At 62.8% G+C, this 15119-nt stretch overlaps 2 protein-coding genes across 15 annotated transcripts in view; one reads left to right on the top strand and one right to left on the bottom strand.

The window, feature by feature from the left end:
* Positions 1 to 575: 575 nt before the first annotated feature.
* On the top strand, positions 576 to 8108 carry COMP (cartilage oligomeric matrix protein; the record flags this gene model as incomplete). Of its 2 annotated transcripts, none has more annotated exons than XM_081234005.1 (19): positions 576 to 665; positions 896 to 981; positions 1395 to 1446; positions 1877 to 2046; positions 2743 to 2880; positions 3136 to 3210; positions 3313 to 3471; positions 3561 to 3665; positions 3772 to 3879; positions 4079 to 4238; positions 4784 to 4902; positions 5126 to 5178; positions 5279 to 5460; positions 5675 to 5853; positions 5981 to 6029; positions 6233 to 6429; positions 6925 to 7097; positions 7717 to 7856; positions 7940 to 8108. In XM_081234005.1, the coding sequence occupies 19 exons, from the start codon at positions 587 to 589 to the stop codon at positions 7984 to 7986; spliced, it is 2271 nt and encodes a 756-aa protein (XP_081090131.1). In that variant the 3' UTR covers positions 7987 to 8108. The 2 variants fall into 2 exon arrangements, with proteins under 2 accessions (XP_081090131.1, XP_081090130.1); XM_081234004.1 differs by having other exon boundaries at positions 587 to 665; positions 878 to 981.
* Positions 8109 to 8495: 387 nt separating this feature from the next.
* CRTC1 (CREB regulated transcription coactivator 1) overlaps positions 8496 to 15119 on the bottom strand; it is a 78136-nt gene continuing 71512 nt past the window's right edge. For 12 of the 13 annotated variants that reach the window (XM_081234006.1, XM_081234013.1, XM_081234014.1 and 9 more), the window contains one exon: positions 8496 to 13888. In XM_081234006.1, coding sequence (XP_081090132.1) covers positions 13677 to 13888 — 212 coding nt within the window. In that variant the 3' untranslated portion in view covers positions 8496 to 13676. The remainder of the gene's footprint in view (positions 13889 to 15119) is intronic. The other variant, XM_081234015.1, reaches the window with a different exon arrangement.

Here is a 15119-nt window from a genome sequence, read left to right as displayed (position 1 = left end):
CCTCCAGCCAGAGCCCTTTAATTTGCTCACCCTCCTGCTGGGGAGGGACACACACACAGCCCAGTGCACAGATTGGGAGACTGAGTGGGCTCCGGCCCCTGGGCGACCAGGCTGCCCCCCTCCCCTACTCACCAGCTAGAGAACCGCAGAGAGAGATCAGAAAGGAGTTGGGGGAGGAGGTGAGTCCTAACCTTTAGCCACTCTTGACTCAGTTTCCCCAAGTGTGAGCTGAGGGGAGCCACTGTGGGGATCACTTCGTTCCCAGATATGACCGAGTCTTGGCACGCAACCATCACTCAGATAAGCGAATGAGAGGGCTGGAGGGCGGTCCCGCTTGATTCCCCGCCCCACCAACCCCGGCACAAGCCCCCCCCCGTGACTCAGTTTCCCCGCCGGATCCGGGTTCAGCCGCGCTGGGCGGGGCCTTGAACGCGGAGGCCAGCGCCGTCTGTTTACCTTGAGGCTGGACGCTGGGCAGGGCTGCGGAGGGCCGTCCCCGGGGCCGGCCGCGCCGCCGGCATAAATAGGCTGAGCGGGCCTCGTGGGCGGCAGAGAGCGAGCCGCTGTCCAGCTCCCCGCCGCCGTCATGGTCCTCACCACCGCCCGCGTTCTCTTGCTCACCCTGGCTGCCCTCGGCGCATCGGGCCAGGGGCAGATCCCGCTGGGTAAGCCGCGCCTGACCCCCAAACGGACACGACTCGCGGGAGGCCTGGGGTCGCGGCTTCTTGGGACTCGGGGACTGTTCGCCGGGGCGTGCGGGGCGGAGAAAGCAGGCAGCGGGGGCAGAGGCTGAGGAAATGGGGTGGGCGTCAGGGGTCCCTGCGGCGGCGGTATGAGGGGTGGTGATGGGGGTCTCCGGTCCCCGACGCCCCACCAGCGCCCCCTGTCAGCGCAGGTGCAGACCTGGGCCCGCAGATGCTACGCGAACTACAGGAGACCAACGCGGCGCTGCAGGATGTGCGGGAACTGCTTCGGCAGCAGGTGCCTCCGGGGTTGGGGGGACGGGGGTGCCGGGTTGGCACAGAGAGGCTTGGAAGAGGGGAAGGGGGTCTCGGAGGTAGGGGAGTGGGGGGGAGTGGGGGGAGGACCGGAGAAGGGGATCCTGGTGGAGGTGAAGAGGGCCCAGAGTTATGGAAAAGAGGAAAAAGAGGGGTCCCAGGGACAGGGGGTTCCTCGGGAGAGGGGTAGGGATCCGTGAGGGGGGAAGGGAATCCCAGGGAAGGAAGAGAGGGGCTGGGAGAGTAGGGATCTCGGGGTAGGGAGTCCGTGGGGAGGGGGCCCGGGCCGAGTGGGTGGGTCTGCAGGAAGGGAGTTTGAGAGAGGGACAGGGGAGACCCGACGGGGGAGGAGAGGGATGGACCCGCTGACCACACCCCATCCCCCTTGCACCAAAGGTCAAGGAGATCACGTTTCTGAAAAACACGGTGATGGAGTGTGACGCGTGCGGTGAGCGCAACTGGAGCGGCAGAGACTGGGCGGCGGGGGAGCGAGAAGAGATGGGGAGACAGAGACAGAGAGCGAAGGACAGACCGGGAGGAAAAGAGACAGAGAAGAAGATGGAGGCTGACAGAGATGGAGAGATTGGATGAGGGATGGAGAGAGAGAAACAGGAAGGGGAGACAGAGACTATGGGAGGGGGAGACCCCAAAAGGGCCAGAAACCATGCGAGAGATGCTGGGAGGTGGAGAGTCTCGGAGGGAGAAGCAAAAAACGGCCGGGCGCAGAGATCCAGATACTGGAGAGACCTGGCGGGCAGAGCGCTCAGTACGAGGCGGGGTCGCAGAACAACCAGGATCTCACCATGCCCTCAGGGGCCAGCCCCCCCAGGCTCCACCCCTGGGCGTGGCCCTAACCATTCCCGCCCCACCCCCCGCAGGGATGCAACCCGCGCTCACCCCCAGACTGAGCGTGAGGCCCCTAAGCCAGTGCGCGCCCGGCTTCTGCTTCCCCGGCGTGGCTTGTACCGAGACAGCAAGCGGCGCGCGCTGCGGACCCTGCCCTGCAGGCTTCACCGGCAACGGCTCGCACTGCGCCGATGTCAACGAGGTGCGTCCGTCACCACCGCCTAGACGGTCCCCCAACGCGTGACCCCACAGCTCCCCACCGCCCCGACGAACTCCTCATCCGCTGGGGGTGCTCTCCCGGAGAGCCCCCTCATCTCCAAGGGCGCAGGTCTAGACGACCTCCCCACCGCCGGGGGACAGCCACCACTACCACCCCCCTCTCCACCTGGGACGCCCATCCCGACGACTTCCTCCGTAGCCGGTGACGTCCGCCCCGACGACTCCCCTACCGCCGGGAGTGGTCCGCCTCAACGACCCCCCTCACCGCGGGGAGCCGCCGACCCCAGCCACCCTTCCACCGCCGGGGGGCTCCCGCCCGGACAGCCTCCTCACCGCCGGGCACGCACGCCCCGACGACCACTTCCCGCCTCCTCTGGGGACGCCCGCCCTCAAAATGTCTTCCCCCGCCCATGAGCACCCAGCCCACCGGGTCCCAGGAACAGATCCCCTCAGGCACGCCCTGTTCCCCGCCTGGTCTTGCCCCTTCCCACATCAAGGCAAAGCCACGTGTGACCCCTGGGACAGTGGCCTTTGCCCCACATGGCACTCCCCCTCGCCAAGAGCTAGCTGATGGCCCTTGAACTTTACAAGTACAAGCCCAATAAGCCCTGAGGCGCCTCTCTCGGGGGGCCCAGCTACACGTCCGTCCTCTGACCCTCCGGGGCCCTTCCTCCCCCAGTGCAACGCCCATCCCTGCTTCCCCCACGTCCGCTGCATCAACACCAGTCCGGGCTTCCGCTGCGAGGCTTGCCCGCCGGGGTACAGCAGCCCCACCCACGAGGGCGTGGGGCTGGCCTTCGCCAAGGCCAACAAGCAGGTGAGAGCCGTGGGGGGTTGGGGTGGGGAGCCAGGAGGAGCATTTTGGGGTGGGGGGCATTTTGTTGAGTTAACTCGACCTCCAGCCTCGCAGCCGAGTCTGGGGAATAGAGGAAGTTAAGGGTCCACGTCAGGGATGGTCTGGGTTGGAGGCAAGACGTAGGGGAGAGGTAGGATTCAGAGGAGACGTGAACCGGGTGGGAGGTCTGGGGGTACCTCCGTGGGAGCAGTGACCTCTGCCCTCCCTCCCACCCAGGTTTGCACGGACATTAACGAGTGTGAGACCGGGCAGCATAACTGCGTTCCCAACTCCGTATGCGTCAATACCCTGGTAAGGCCTGGGAGGAGAGGGGAAGGACTGAGAGATGGAGGATGGGACGCGAAGTGTCAGGCGGTGGGAGGCGGGTGTTGACCTCCTGTGGCCCGGGCTCAGGGCTCCTTCCAGTGTGGCCCGTGCCAGCCCGGCTTCGTGGGAGACCAGGCATCAGGCTGCCGTCGGCGCGCACAGCGCTTCTGCCCCGACGGCACGCCCAGCCCGTGCCACGAGAAGGCCGACTGCGTCCTGGAGCGTGATGGGTCGCGATCCTGCGTGGTGAGTGCGAGCGGGCCAAGGAAGGGCGTTCGATGAGGATCCTGGGGTGGGGCCACGCCGGAGCACCCACTCACTCCCCCACCCCGCAGTGCGGCGTCGGCTGGGCTGGCAACGGGCTCTTCTGCGGCAGAGACACAGACTTGGACGGCTTTCCCGACGAGAAGCTGCGCTGCTCAGAGCGCCAGTGCCGAAAGGTGGGCGGGGTCTGAAGGGCGTGGCCTAGTATGAGGGTGGGCGTGGCTCCCTGGCAGCGCCCCTCATGCCGGCAGCGCCCCTCATGCCCGCCGCGCCCACCCCTAGGACAACTGCGTGACGGTGCCCAACTCAGGGCAGGAGGACGTGGATCGCGATGGCATCGGAGACGCCTGCGACCCGGATGCCGACGGGGACGGCGTCCTCAACGAGAAGGTGGGGCAAAAGCGGGGGCCTAGGCGAGACTAGATGGGGGCTTGGCTCGAGTGAGGGGTGTGGCCTTAGAGGCTGATCTCACGGGTCCCCGAGGGTTAGGGGTTCCCTGCAGAGGAGGCGGGGCCTCGGAGATGGACAGTCTGGGGAGTGACATTTGCCTCTCTAGGCCTGACTACTCCCAACCGGCCCTGACCTCTAGGACAACTGCCCGCTGGTGCGGAACCCAGACCAGCGCAATGCGGACGGCGACAAGTGGGGCGATGCGTGCGACAACTGCCGGTCCCAGAAGAACGACGATCAGAAGGACACCGATAACGACGGCCGAGGCGACGCCTGCGACGACGACACAGACGGCGACCGTGAGCTCTGTGGCAGGGGGAAGAGGAGAGAGAAGGGCTGGCACCAAGGGGCGGGGCTTGGCTGGGGGCGGGGCTCGGCCTCCCTTGGGAGCCGGAGGGGGTGTGCTCGCCTAAGGCTCCAGGGACCGTGGACCATGCTCCGGCGGGCAGCAAAATGCAAGCTGGGATATGATGTCGAGGAGAAAAGGAAGGAATTTTTGGAGGAGGGGAAAGTGGTCCCTGTGTTAGATGCTGCAGGGAGGAAATAAGAGGACAGAGACGTGAGCCTGGGGTTTAGGGCTGAGGAGGTACCATTTTTACATCTGGGCAGAGACTCGAGGTGGTGCATTCACAGAGCTAGTCCCCTCACCGCCATCCATTCATTTAGTCTCTAGGAGGCTGGCGACTGGGCATGAATACTTGGTTTAACTTTGTAGTTATTGGGAACCAAAGATGGGGTGGGACTCTGTCCCAAGCTAGCCCCAGGTCTGCACCTGCCCTGCTGAAGTCAGCCTGGCCCCGTCCTAATCTTGGGATCCTGTGTTCTGTCCTTCTGCTTCCCGCAGGGATCCGCAACACGGTGGACAACTGCCCCAAGGTGCCCAACTCAGACCAGAAGGACAGTGATGGCGATGGTGTAGGAGATGCCTGTGACAACTGTCCTCAGAAGAGCAACGCAGACCAGGTGAGGGCAGGCCAGACCCCAGCTGGGTCAGACCCCTGGGGTAAGCCCCAGGCTGATTAACAAGACTCCAGCCCAGTCCCAGCAGCTTGGCGGGGGTGGGGGTGGGGGGAGGGGTGTTCCTCCGCGTCAGGAAGGACCTTGGCTCTGGAACTCGGGGTGGGCGGGAGGCTTCTGAATTCTTCTGCCCTGATTATGGATATTTACATCCTTCCCCCGCCCACAGAGGGATGTGGACCACGACTTTGTGGGAGATGCTTGTGACAGCGACCAAGATCAGTAAGGAGGACATCTGGGGCTGAGGTGGGCACCCAGGGTGGGCAGCCCTTGATCCAGCTTTCTGGGGTCTCATTGTCTCTGCCCCACCCACGCACTCTAGGGATGGGGATGGGCACCAGGACTCGCGGGACAACTGCCCCACAGTGCCCAACAGCGCCCAGCAGGACTCAGACCACGATGGCCAGGGTGACGCCTGCGACGACGACGATGACAACGATGGGGTCCCCGACAGTCGGGACAACTGCCGCCTGGTGCCCAACCCGGGCCAGGAAGACGTGGACCGTAAGGCAGGGTGCAGGGCCTGTGGTGGGGACGGGCCTAGTGTGGAGCCACTAGGGTGAGATTTGGGCTGGGCATGCTGGGGCCAGTGGCACGTGTGAGCGGAGCTGGAGACATGGTGTGGGCAGGGCCGGTAGCCTGTGTGGGCGTGGCCAGGCCTGGGGCGGGGCCTGGAGCTGATTCTACTACGGTGGGGGGGCCTCCCATCTCCTCTCAGGGGACGGCGTGGGCGACGCGTGCCAGGGGGACTTTGATGCAGACAAGGTGGTGGACAAGATCGATGTGTGTCCGGAGAATGCTGAGGTCACCCTCACCGACTTCCGGGCCTTCCAGACGGTTGTGCTGGACCCCGAGGGCGACGCGCAGATAGACCCTAACTGGGTGGTGCTCAACCAGGTGTGGGAGGGGCCCAGGCGGGAGGTGGGGGGAGCCCAGGACCGCCACAGCGGGTCCTAAGCTAGGGGCGGGGAGCCGAGGGCCCAAACGGCTGGCCTGAGGCCCTTCTTCCTTTGAACCCCACCAGGGGATGGAGATCGTGCAGACGATGAACAGCGATCCTGGCCTGGGTGTGGGTGAGACATGGGGAGGGGCCAGGCTGTGCAGGGGGCGGGGCTAGAGGAGAGGTGGGACGGGGCGGGCCTGGACTCAGGAAAGGCGGGGCCAGGTTGGGTGGTCTGGGCTCAGGGGTCGGGCGTTCTGGACTCTGGAGGGGCGGGGCCGGGGGGCGGATCTGGGCCCCGGTGCGGCAGGGGCTAGCGTCCCTTCCTCTCCCCAGGTTACACGGCCTTCAATGGCGTGGACTTCGAAGGCACGTTCCACGTGAACACGGTCACGGATGACGACTACGCGGGTTTCATCTTTGGCTACCAGGACAGCTCCAGCTTCTATGTGGTCATGTGGAAGCAGATGGAGCAGACTTACTGGCAGGCAAACCCCTTCCGTGCAGTGGCGGAGCCTGGCATCCAGCTCAAGGTGCTGGCCCCTACCTGAACTCGGCCTCAGTGCCAACTTGGAGGCCCCAAACCCTCCCACAGATCCCCAAAGCCTTACAGCCCCCAGCCTCATTCTATGGACCTCGAAGTCTTTCTACCTAGTTCCTCCCACAGGCCCTCAAACACTCCCCCGAGATCCCCCAACCTTTCTGTGGGCCCCAAAACCCTCTCACAGAGCCCCAAACTTTCCCTCAGGTTCCAAATCCTCCTGCAGGCCCCAAAGACCCCAGTATTTCACTGAAACCCTAGAATTCCCCAAGTCCTCTACACTCGAGCTTATCCCACAAACCATTGCTGCCCCTACAGCCTGACTGCAAAGCTCCTCGTGTCCCCCAAGGCTTCCTCGTGGGTCTCCCATCCAGGCATACTGGGGGACCCCACCACTCCTTTATGACTCACAGCTCCTTGCCTGTCTGGGAGCTCTGGTGGCCTGTGTGGTCTCTGACCCCCGCTCCCCTGTTCTCCGGTGTGGCAGGCCGTGAAGTCCTCCACAGGCCCTGGGGAGCAGCTTCGGAATGCACTGTGGCACACGGGGGACACAGAGTCACAGGTGCGGCTGCTGTGGAAGGACCCCCGCAATGTGGGCTGGAAGGACAAGACGTCCTACCGCTGGTTCCTGCAGCACCGGCCCCAAGTGGGCTACATCAGGTGGGAACCCGCCCTCTGCCAGGGGGCCCGGAGTGCCTGCTCTATCCTGGCTCTTGAGGGAAGGGGGGAGTGCTTCAGAGGGCCTCGGTCCCCTTATCTGTAAAATGGGAATAATACAGGCAGTTAGAAATGACTGTCTGGCCCTGGGGCATGATACCCCTCCCAGGACAGGGGGAGGGGCCAGGCTGTGCAGGGAGCTGCTCAGGGGGCAGGGCCAGAGGAGAGGTGAGACAGGGGGGAGCCTGGACTCAGAAAAGGCGGGGCCAGTTTGGGTGGTCTGGGCTCAAGGGTCCAGTGGTTCTGGACTCTGCACACAGCAGTAGGTGGGGTCTCACTCACTCCTGGTTTCTCAATCCCCGCTCTACGCTGCCAGAAAGACCAGGCACTACGCTTAGCACCTACTGTGTGCAGGGCCCTAGATGTCCATCCTCTCACACAGGGAAACTGAGGCTCAGGTCAGGAGCCCCCTCTGCCCTGAGCATGGCCCAGGCAGGGAGACATATGGCCCCCTCTCCTAGAGAGGAGGGGGCCTAGCTCATGGGGCAGGATGCTGAAGCTCTGAGAGGGGAGGCGGCACCTGGCCCAGCACCCCGAATCACAGTCCCTTCCTTCCCCGCAGAGTGAGGTTCTACGAGGGCCCGGAGCTGGTTGCAGACAGCAATGTGGTCCTGGACACGACCATGCGGGGAGGCCGCTTGGGAGTCTTCTGCTTCTCCCAGGAGAACATCATCTGGGCCAACCTGCGCTACCGCTGCAATGGTAAGAGGGCACTGCTGGGGAAGGTGGGGCATCCCTACCGCCCAGCCTCACCCACCTCTCACCTGCTCACCCTCTCTCCACAGACACCATCCCTGAGGACTACGAGGTCCAGAGGCTGCTGCAGGCCTAGGGACACAGGTGGGGACCTGCCACTGGATGACGGCCACCCTCACGGCTGCCCTCACTGTGGGAGGCCATCAGCACCCGGCCCCAAGAGGCAGCTGGCCTGGTGGGGAGGGAGAGGGGCTCAAAGAGGACAAAATAAAGTGTGTGTGTGGCGGAGCAGCCGGCTGTGGTCTCTGCCGCGGGGAGATGGCAGGGTCGAGCCTCTGAGGGGAGGCCAGGGACCCCAAACTCGGGCCTTGGGCGAGTTGGGGGCCTGCCACTCTCCCCCCGTGACTGGCTGGGGCCCTAGGTGCCTGACTAGGACTGTCCGGCCCTGCTGCATCCCACTCACTCTCCTGGGGCGTCTGCCCCAGGATCCTGGGGGGTGTGTGTGAGGGGCTCACGCCTGCGTGTCCGTGTGTCTGTGTCTGTGTGTGTGGCCCCTGTGTGGCTCCTGCCTGGTGCACCTGCAACACCCACAGTTCATCCTCTAGAGGGGAGAAGAGGGCAGGAAAAAAGGGGAGGAGGCAGAGATGAAAACACTGGATTTTTATTACGTTTCATTACAAAGGATGCAAAGGTACACAGACGATAGCGTCCACGCCAGAGAGGATGGGCAGGGGCCGGCCGAGTGCGCCCTGAGCGCCCGCCCCCGCCCGCCATGGGCACCCACGCGTGCGGCCCACGGGACATCTACAGCACAATGTACATGCTGGGGGTGGGGGCAGAGCCAGCCTGGGGGAAAGAGGGACATGAGTGGGACAGGGCTTGGACTGGCAGGTTTGCATATATCAGTGCCCAGTCCCTGGAGGGGCAGGGGCAGTTTCCAATGGAGGGCATGGCGGGGTCAGTGGACCTTGACTGCCAAAGGCCTCCCTTCCAGAGTCTGGTGGCAAATGCCACAGCTGCGTCCCCTTGTCCCCGGTTGGCAGGAGGTCAGAAATGACAGGCTGGGCGTCGATTACCCCCAAATTCCACAACCCTGCAAGATGGGGGCAACCCAAGTGTCACTGGCTCCTCAGGACAGGGTATTGGGCACTGGCCAGGAGGGCAGAAGGCAGAGGGAGCTGTCTGGAACCAGTCCCTGACATCCAGCCCCTGCCTGGGATGAGCCTGGGGCCCTGAGACCCGTGCCTGAGCTAATGACAAGAGGGAACTGAGGCCCGGGTCACAAGGGTCTTGTCTGCCCCCCGGCGCCTTCAGGAGTACCCCAGTGCCCAGGCCTGGGGGTGCAGGTCACCCCACCTCCACTGGGGTAGAACTCTTGTCTGTGGCCAGCCACCTGTGGCACACCAACGGTTATGAGAGGTGCCTGAGCCCCACGCAGCCAGGATCCCCAAAAGCCGAGGAAGCCAAAAAGAGTTGGTTTAGGCCAAGCTGGCTGGGCAGGGCCTGACAAAGGAATGTCCCAAGGACCCCTGTCATATGCTGTGAGACCCCCAGGGGATGGGGGCCCAGGGTCCACAGAGAACTCAAGCAGAAACAGACCTGTCTGCCCACTCACCCCAGGGTAGGCGAGGTACCAAATCCTCCCCCAGCTCTTCAGGTCACGTGGGGGGGGCGCGGAGCTCAGGTGGCCACAGCTCTCTCACCTGAAGCATCACCTGCAGGGGTGGTAGGCCAGGCCCAAGAGCAGCAGGTACCCTTGACCTTGCACCCCTGTGCCCCAACACTATGCCAAGGGCACCCTGAGGACTCTGACTACAGCTCCCTCAGAACCCAGTGAGGGCAATGGGTGCTGCTACTGCTGTGTCAGGGCTGGGGGCGGGGGTCGCCTGACCCCACCAGGCCTCACCACACCCAGCCTGCACCCTGGGGTGGGGATGCCTTCTTTGGAAATGCAGAAGACTCAGAATCCAGTTGGGGGCAGGAGTTTGGCAGCAAGTTTGGTTATGAACTAGCTCGGGGTCGGCTGAGATGTGGAGGTCTGGGGAGGGGGGGCACCATCCCAAGTGTTCTCAGCTGCCTGGAGGCCTCCACGTCAACAAAGTCTTCTCTAGGAGAAGGGGATCATGGGGGCTCATTAGGCCCAGGAGGCTGGACAGAGGGGGGTCGCCCCTGCTGCTTGAGTCCCACCCAGCACCTCCGTGGGCCTTGTACCTACTCCCGTCCCCTGTGACCAGGCCGTGGTCAGCACCCGGCATGCACACAGGCCCCAAACTGGACACCCACCCCAGCAGGATGGATGGACGACACGGGACGTCTCGCCCTCCATGCAGGAGTCTCACAGCATCTGATGGACGGACAGATGGACAGCTGTCCTTGCCCGCCCCACTGTGACACACAGGCCTCACGACGGGCCCACTTGGCTGGCCGCCCTCCTGGGAGGTCGGACGCCTGAAGAAATCAGGCCAAACACACATACGACGTCAGAACCCTCCTGCCCAGCCCTCAACACCCACAAGGAGATAACAGCACACAGGCCACAAAGGCCGGCCAAGCGCTCCCAGTGAATGGAGGTGTTGCTGGGGAAAGGGCTGCAAACACACACACCTGCCCTTGCCTTCCAGCCTCACAGGCCTGGTCCCAGGGAACTCCGTGGACCTCACTGGGGTCGGGGGCTGGACCCAACGCAATTAGGGTCCCTTCTGCTGTGTACTTGTCCCCACAGGGAAGCCTGTTTTTTTGGATACCGCTGGCTGTGGGCCTCCAAATTTTGCTGAAGGGTCGACCTGCCCCCTGAGCTTTCCACTGAGGGTCTCAGGGCCCCCTGCCCCAGGGGACTGGTCCCTACCCTTCTTGCCCGGAAGAGCGCTGGGGGGAAGCAAGGCGTGCAAGGAAAGCGGGGAGGGGGCTGCAGGGAACCCCAAACAGTGCTGCCTGTCTTCCCTCTGCTAAGGGCACGGTGTGGGGGGAGGTCCTCACGGGTACCTGCGACAGGGATGTGACGCCGATGAGACTCCTCCTTCCCCAAGTCAACCCTGGGCACTGCAGGGGGTGATGCTGACAGGTGGGGGGTCGGGACCAGGGGCATGAACTCTCTTCTCTGGGAGACACAGAGACAGGCTGACCCCAGGTCTCATCCTCGGCCCATGGAGCCTCATGGGGGAACAAATTTACCACCCTGGGGGCTCAGAGGACAGAGGCAGGTGGGGACACGGTGGTTGGCTCACACTCCCGGAGGAAAGGTTTGCACAGCTGAGGGGGGCTCGGCCACAGCGAGCGGGTCTATATACACGATGCAGGGGCTCCAGCTCACCCCTCACGGCGCAGCTCGCCTGAAATCACAGTATTTTCACATCACAAGTCAAAGGGCTGATTCCCTTAAGCTGTCCTGTTTCTAAAAGTCTTGGCAATTCATATTCAATATTTAGTAGAGAAATGATATTTAAGAAAAAAACCCAAATCCCCTGTTGTAGACCCCCAGAGGCCTGCCGAGGCCCAGGAGGGGGCAGTGAACCCTTTGAGGACGCCTGGCCGCTGGCTCCTGGCTGGATCCCCTCCCTGGGAAAGCTCTGCACCTACACCCCTCACGGGCTGAGGCTGCCGTGTTAATACAGTATCACCTGTGCTCCTGGCTGAGGGATGCTAGAAGCGGGCCATGGGGCTGGACAGCCCCTCCTTCCCTGCCCATCTGCACCAAGAACCCAGTGCCGGGCAGATGGGAAGTGTAGGCTGACGGGGCTCCCTCACGGGGTCCCCTACTCCTTGTTTGAAAATTGCATCCAGGAAGGTTGCTTGTAATTTTATTAAGGCCATTTTTTAAAAAAAGTTCTACATACAAGTCTAATGGTAATCAAACCCTTCTATGTACATACATGTAGTTTTTCTTTAAAAAAAGAAAGAGTCCACTCTTTGCCCCCATCCCTGGAAAGAAGACAGGCCCTTGACCTGGATGGACTGACACTAAACCTAACTCCAGTCCAGACAACAGCGGCAGAGGCCAAGTGACCGAGGACAGGGGGCTTCCCGTCTGTGGGGCCACGCGGCCACTTGGCCAGGTGCTAAGAGTCCGGCCAGGGAACAAGAGAGAGGGATGGTCGCTAGGATCAAATCTGGCTCCCACAGATAGAGGCGTGTGCTCCCAAGACGCCGACGGAGGCGGAAACGCACCAGGCAGGAGGTGTCAGCCCTGCTGGCAGGCGGAGGAGCGAATAAGAACTCGAGATGTGATGTCGGAGGGAATGAAACGGACGTTCCTATTCCAAAGCAATTGACAGAACACAAAGCCAGCCCTGTCACCCCCTCGCAGGGCCTGTAGGGCAGACGGATGGCCTCTGGTGCGCCAGTGAGCCCTGATGGACGGTCACCTGGGCCTCCTGAGGCACTCTGAGAAGCACCTGGAAACCAGCCACTAAAATGCACACTGCTCTTTGCCTCCAAAGCCAGCCCTGCCAGGAAGGGCTACGAAAGAGATGGCGGGATGGCGGGAGGGGATGAATGTCGGCTGGTCCTCAGGATGGGGGTGCTGAGGACAGGCTTGTCTCCAGGGCATCTCAGAACAGAGGGGCCGTAGCTGCTGCCGCTAGCCATGGGGTCTAGGACAGGCCTGCCCTGAGGACTGGCTGGCACCTTTGGGAAGACTGGGCAGAGCTGGGTCTTCACGAGACCCCTGATGGAAGCCGGGGCTCCTTCCCAGAAGTCTGTTAGGGATCAGAGCAGAGGTCCCTCTGGCTGCTGCTGCCAGCTTCTGCCAGAGTGCCCACCCAGGCCAACCTCATGTCCTTGTTTTGGGATAACGGAGCAAAAGTAAAAAGGCCGGAGATGCAGCTCAGACCCAGGCAGACAGCAGACCACTTCCAGTTAGCTTACAAATATTATAACGTTGGATTTCTAGAATAAAAACATGCTCTCAGGCAAGTGTTGGCTTGAAGGAGTCAGTTATTCATCTACAACCAAAATGTAAATACAAACCGAAAGAAACAAACCAAAAAATGCCCCGGCCGCCTCCACCCCCCCACCCCCAGCCATTCTTTAAATAATAGTAACAGTGACCACGGTACAGAGAAAGAAAGATGGAAACAAGTCGCAAAACCCCCTAGAAATAATCCCCGCCTCCACGTGCATCCCCGACAGGCCTGGGTGGGGATTTCACAGCAAAGGTGGCCACCGAGGGGCCCAGCTGGGGGTGGCGAGGCGGGGGCCTGGGCTTCCCTACTGGGCCCCGGGGGAGATATAGCTGCTTCGCATGCTCCGTTCACACATTCACATCCCACCTCCGTGGGATGGAGTCTAGTGTTCTGTGTGTGCTCAGAAATATAAAAGACGGCAGTCCAAATAGTGTTTATTTCCGCTTCATGTCCGCCCACCCCCCACCCCCGGCACCTTCTCCTTTTGGCGGGGTGGGGCTGGCTCGCTACCTAACCAAGGGCTGGGGGCGCGGGCGGGTGGGGGGACCGGGGACAAAGGAAGGCAGTGAGAGCTGGACAACAGTCGCAAGATGCACCTCATCCCACCACCGTCGCAGAGCACGGCGCCCCCCGAGGCCGGCGGCCCTGCCCAGCACGCATTCCGCATCTTACAGGGGGACGAGAGAGCAGGGAGGGAGGGTCCGTGGGGGCGACGACACGCGGCCTCACGCGGGAGGTGGACGACCGGGGTGGGCGGGCGGGTGGGCTGGGGCGCTTGGCGGCATTGCAAGCTCAGAATCACAAGCTCGGCCGTTTGCGAGGGACGGAGCGCCGCCGTCCCCAGGCTTGGGGAGATGCCGTGGGGACCACTGACCGGTAGGGTGACGGAGCCGGGGGCTGGGCGGCCGTGTGCCGGGCGTGCGGCTCACAGACGGTCCATCCGGAAGGTGTCCTCGGTGGCCGGGTCGGCCAGGACCATGTCTGGGTCATTGAGCATGTGCAGTCCGTCCAGGGTCAGGGGGTCAATCTTGAGTTCGTCCAAGGGGAACTGGTTGTCAGAATCGAAGCTGACGTCACCGACCCCGGCCAGCGTGCTGGTCAGTTCTTTAGAGAGGCTGGGAGGGGACTCTCCTGTCACTGGGGGTGGGGGGTACACACAAAAGGCTCAGCTTGGCCCTGACTCCCCGCACCCCGACTCTGCGCCTCCATGGCTCCCATGAATGCTCAGGCCATACCAGGGAGCTCACCTGAGCAGTCTGTTCCCCAAAGGACATTTGCGATGTCTGGGGACATTTTTAGTTGTCACGACTGGAGGAAATGCTACTGGTATCAGGTGGGTGGAGGCCAGGGATGCTGCTCAACACCCCATAGCACACGGGATGGTCCCAACCCAGATGTTGGGGTACCAAAAGGCCGGAAAGCCCTGGGATGCGGGCTGCGACAGACTTCAGTGTGACCTGGAGGGAGCAGGGGCCTCTCAGGCTCTGCCAGGTTCTGCCAGGCAGTCTGCTCTGTGTGCATCAGGGGCCTCCCCATGGGTGGGAGGGAAGCCCGGGTTTCCCTGCAGAGACCCAGGTTCACACCTGGGCTCCTTCCTCTACTTGTGTTGAGACCCTGGGCCTCAGTTTCCCAATCTGGGAAACAGATATGAAAGTTTCGTACTTTCTGGGCTGTTGGACAATCACAGAGGCCTGATCCTTCTCACACAACCTCCAAGGCCAAGGCTTCTGCACCCAGAGCATCTCCTGCAGACCCTTGGGGCGGGGAGGAGGCACTGGGTCTGCACTCGGCTGTGGGGAGCTCTGGGCAGGAACCCCTCCATCCTAGAGATGTCAGTGGGGACTGCTGAGAGGGTCTCACCCTCAATTCCCCGACAGCCCTGGCTTATGAGGAAACTGCCTCCGTCTTTGATAAAACCTAGAACCTTCAGGGGCATGATGAGGGGTGGGGGTGGGGGTGGGGGACTGCAGGGTCTGAGCTCTGCTGGGAGAAGACTCACTCAACATGCGCATGCGCAAGCCTGGGTGCCTGGGCACTGTGCTCAGGCCGCGCGGGGAGGCCCGACGCAGCATGCGCGAGCTCTTACGTGTCTGTCAGCTGCACAGGACAAGCCCCAGCAGGCAGGGCCCACCCCACAGTCACATGCATCCCCGGCACGCTCAGCTACTGGGGTTCAGGGGACTGGGCAGGAGGTGAAGGGCTAGGTGAGTGACCGGTTTCATCCTGTTCTCACTCTTGAGCCTGGGACACCGGACACCTGGTCCAGGGTCCAGTGTGCATCCCCCCACCCTGTGTCCTGTAAGCCCAGCAGTGAGTCGAGGTTGGTGGGTTCTGGCCTCCTTGGGCAGGGACACCTCAGCCCCGTTGC

The sequence above is a fragment of the Mesoplodon bidens genome, assembly GCF_964165515.1.
Source record: "Mesoplodon bidens genome assembly, chromosome: 4".
In the NCBI taxonomy this organism is placed as follows: Eukaryota; Metazoa; Chordata; class Mammalia; order Artiodactyla; family Ziphiidae; genus Mesoplodon; species Mesoplodon bidens.
The sequence above is the reverse complement of the archived record's forward strand: the minus strand, read 5'-3'. Positions and strand labels throughout refer to the sequence as shown.